Source organism: Phalaenopsis equestris, unplaced genomic scaffold, assembly GCF_001263595.1.
Source record: "Phalaenopsis equestris unplaced genomic scaffold, ASM126359v1 Scaffold000094, whole genome shotgun sequence".
Lineage (NCBI taxonomy): Eukaryota > Viridiplantae > Streptophyta > Magnoliopsida > Asparagales > Orchidaceae > Phalaenopsis > Phalaenopsis equestris.
Genome location: NW_018164536.1, coordinates 2,872,438 through 2,876,739, shown reverse-complemented (window position 1 = coordinate 2,876,739; position 4,302 = coordinate 2,872,438). Strand labels below are relative to the sequence as shown.

General features: G+C 33.9%; 1 protein-coding gene across 2 annotated transcripts in view; it reads left to right on the top strand.

The window, feature by feature from the left end:
* LOC110020253 (gamma-aminobutyrate transaminase 1, mitochondrial) overlaps positions 1–4,302 on the top strand; it is a 78,470-nt gene that overhangs the window by 50,831 nt on the left and 23,337 nt on the right. For both annotated transcript variants that reach the window (XM_020718286.1, XM_020718287.1), the window contains exon 6: positions 1,772–1,864. In XM_020718286.1, coding sequence (XP_020573945.1) covers positions 1,772–1,864 — 93 coding nt within the window. The remainder of the gene's footprint in view (positions 1–1,771; positions 1,865–4,302) is intronic.

Sequence of the window (4,302 nt, the reverse complement as noted above, 5' to 3'; positions counted from 1 at the left end):
AAAGAGCAAGGGTGGATTCAAAATAGTAAGTTGGGGTGTGGGATGGATTCCAAAGTAGTAGGTGATGTGGGATGAATTCTAGTCAGCTGGGGGCCGTGGGGTGGATCCAAAAAAAAAGGTGACGTGGGTGCTAGAGGGCTACGATAGTAGGTGAGGAAAGCGAACGGTTGGTTGGACAGGGAAGGTAATGGGGTTTGTGGCTGGAATCAAGGAAGAGGGGTTGCGGAGGGGAGTGGGAAAAGGATAACTGTTCTTGTGGGATTGAGTTACAACCGGAGCACCTCTCGAACCCTTGGAGAAGATGACCACCTTGGACGAGTTACTGCATGCATCTTATCGCCGTCAGATTAAACTCTAGAAAGGAAGAGGACGCCGACGGCTGTCTCAAACAGAAATTCAGCAAAGACTCATAAAAAACTATCCCTAAAATAGAGAAGCAACATATAAATAGAAAATGAATTGGTGGGAAATGAAAACAGAAAGAGGGGAATAATTCCTGCCCAATGAAAAGAGGGAGAGGGGGGCGGTCCAACCTTCTGTTGGACAAAAACCTCTCTTGTTGAACCGGTTGGGGCCGGTTCAACCCCCAAGACCCCACGTTAATTTGGGACTCAATTTCTCTCCTGGGCCAAATTTAATGATATCTTTCATATGTCTGATTTTTAAAATACAAATTTAATGAATTTAAATTCTACCATTTTAAACTTTGTGTTTTAATACCTTTGTTAATAATTCTGAGTAGTTTTCAATCTATTTTGATTAACTTGTTTTTTTTATAACTTCATCAACTATTTTTGAGCCCATCAACTATATTTCTCTAACATCAATTAAATTCAATAGCCTAGATTTTATATTATATAGTATTTCATTGGTTTCTATTTTACTATTGGATTGGTAACTTTTGTTATAAGTTATTTTAATCATGAAAATGCTATCCTTTTAATTGCCACCAAATTCAAGTACATATGGTCTCAGCAAATTTGCACTTGTCTAATATTTTCTGGTTGATCTGCTGCTTATGGATGAAATGTTGTTATGAGATATAATTTTGTCCAAATTATCATGAAAATAGTCTTCATAATCTAGATAGGGACCCACCATGTCAATCTGATACATTTTTCATTGAAATACCATATAATCTTATTATTTTTGTTATGTATAACTTTGTCATCTTTTCAATTGAGTAAGTCTTTTTAATAGGCAACGGGTGAGCGGTTTTTGTCAATCTGTCAAATATCACCCAAATACAATCATACTGTCTGTATTGAAGAAATCCCTTCATTAAATTCATTACTGTATCTTGCTACTTCCACTTTAGAATGGGCAATGACTGCTATAGTTCACTTGGTCTCAGATTTTTAACTCTATGATCAATGCGTATTCTCTGTTTTTGGAGTACTTCTTGCGATATTAATGTAGTAAAGCCCCTTCACCAACTTATCAACAAATGTCCTATCCTTGACACGCTTCATTTGAGGATGTTGAATGTCTTTTAGCTCCATTGTCTTAAATTTATATTTTTACAGGTTTATTTGTATTCTTCTTTTCAATTTCATTCTGCTGCATGAGTTACAAATCTGCATTTTCTCCACTGAATCGTTTAATGTACCTATTGCAGTTATCTTTTCTTCAATGCAAGTGCCTTGAGAATTAATTTTACTAATTGATTGAGGAATATGGCTTAGTTTTTCATGCAAATTTTGCATTATTATGCAGCTCATCTTAGATTTTTTAGTGACGCACAAATCATCTTGTATTCTTTTTCATACAGGATCTCGCCAAAACACTTCTTGAAATGTTCACAGTTAGAAAAATGGGAAAGGCCTTTTTTACAAATAGTGGTTCAGAAGCCAATGACACTCAGGTTTGTTCTATTAGTAGTTATAATGTGTGCTCTTATTTCTTTTGGTGACGTCGGCATCTTCTGCTAATTATCTTGGAAAAATAGGCTTTTTATGTGTTCTGAAAATTTTCAGGAACATGGCACATTTAAATGCAGGGAAAAGAGGAATGCTGTCTAAACTTGCTTCCTAGAATGGCCATATATTCCATTATTTGATACCTTTAGAACAATTATACTTAAACAATTCCTAAATTTGTGGTCAGCACCATTCCATCTACATCAACCTAAGAATTTAAGGACATCAATTTCCATTTATGACTATCCAACAATATGCGGACAATTTCCAACAATTCAGTAATTTGTAGGTAAAAACATTCGATTTCATTCTATATTATTAATTCTATATTCTAGAATTAAATAGCGCTTTCCAAAAGTTTTCTTTTCTCTATTGTTGTTTCTAAATCTAATTTTGCGAACTTCCCATCTTATTTTTCCTACATAAAGAAAGAATAAAATTCAATCATACAATCACTCATTTTATACTCTTTTTTTTCTTCTCATTTTAGTTTTGAGATAATGTTAGAGACATTATTGTAGTACTCTTTATTAGGTTGATGCGTCTTTCAATATGGAGGATCTTCTAGAAGCCAGTGGGACATCCGCCAACGCTTAATGCTATTCATTGTCCAGCAATAGTAGCGAAAATGTATTTGAAGGATCCTCCTGGAAAAAGGCAATGGCAACTACCATGAAAGAAACCAGTGGTTAAGAATCTCATAACTCTGGTGTTATAAATCAACTTCAAAATAAAAATCTTGATCCAAAACATCTAAATTTATGATTGAAAATTTCAGTGAGAACTAGCAAGAAAGAAAATAAGAACTCTTATTGCTATTATAATCATCTAGATAGCAAGCCAAGCCGAGAACCATCAACTCTTCTTTCAGTAAATACTTTTTCAAGAAAATCATTGAAATAAGCTTAGTTGCTTAGAAAAGGTAAATTCAAAATGCCCTCATTGCAAATAAAATGAGAGACTTAATAAAATCAGATCGTATAACAAGAGAAAATATCTTCCACAATTAGAACCGATCCCCAAAAGTTATAATGTCTAAATTGCAAATGGGTCACTATCAAAATTGGTCAGAATATATTCAGTCATTCTCTAAAAAAAAATCTAATGTTTGACTCTCTACTTTGGTTGCTTAACTTAGAATAAAACTTAATATAAATCAACAAAGTATTGCTTTCTTGTCATCTAATTTTTGCCACCTTCAAGATTTGAATTTGAGGAAGATGTTGATAGTGCAATGATGTGTTTAGAGCTCTCTGTTTTAAACAATGTTATTTCAATTAAGAAATGCGCTTAAACAGTGAGTTGCATATTTAATCAACTTCCATTTCAAATTTGAAACACTTTTCAAGTAATTACTTGGATGTCTAACTTTGACAAAATTGTCTAGTACACCGACACTAAACTTAAAAAATATTATCTTCTCTATTCACCAAATAAAGTTAAAAAGGATTTTTGTGTGAATATTTTCATCTCGCTTAACACACTTTTCCTTCCCATTCTTGTTAAAACCACAAATATTTCCAACCTCTTACTTTAATCCATATAAAGTTGGGGAATCATCTACAGTAAAAATATATCGCTAGGTCTAGATAATTGATTTCCTTTATTGATGATCATACCCATCTTATTTCAGTTTTCTTAACAAAAATTCAAACAACAACAACAACAACAAAAAAGCCTTAATCCCACCACGTGAGGTCGGCTACATGACTCCTTTTTCTCCATTGCGTCCTATTTAGTGTCATATTTTCACCTAGTTCTAATAAATTAAGATCATTTTTTATACAGTAAGTCCAAGTATTTCTAGGCCTACCTCTGCCTTTCTTAACATAAGTCGAATCTAAAACTTCTACTCTCCTAATCGGATCATAAGATGGTCGATAAGATGGTCGATGTTTAATGTGTTAATGTGACCAAACCATCTAAGACGATTCTCTCTAATTTTATCCGTCAATGTAGCTACACCAATCCTATCACGGATATATTCATTTTGCATTTTGTCTCTAACTGTAAAGCCACTCATCCACCTAATCATTCTCGTCTCGGCAACACTTAACTTAGTATTATGCTTCTCTTTTAAAGGCCAACATTCAGCGCCATAGAGCATTGCAGGTCTCACCGCCATCTTATAAAATTTTCCTTTCAGTCTAAGCGATACTTTTTTATCACACAAAAGGCCCAAAACATTCCTCCACTTCAACCAACCAACATGAATTCCACTATTAACATCCCATCTATATCACCATTGCTTTGAACAACAGACCCGAGATATCTAAATCTTTCACTTTAAAAATTTGATCATCCAAAGTTACACTTCTGTCACTAGAGCTACGACCACTAAAATTGCATTCCATGTATTCGCATTCCATGTATTCAGTTTTAG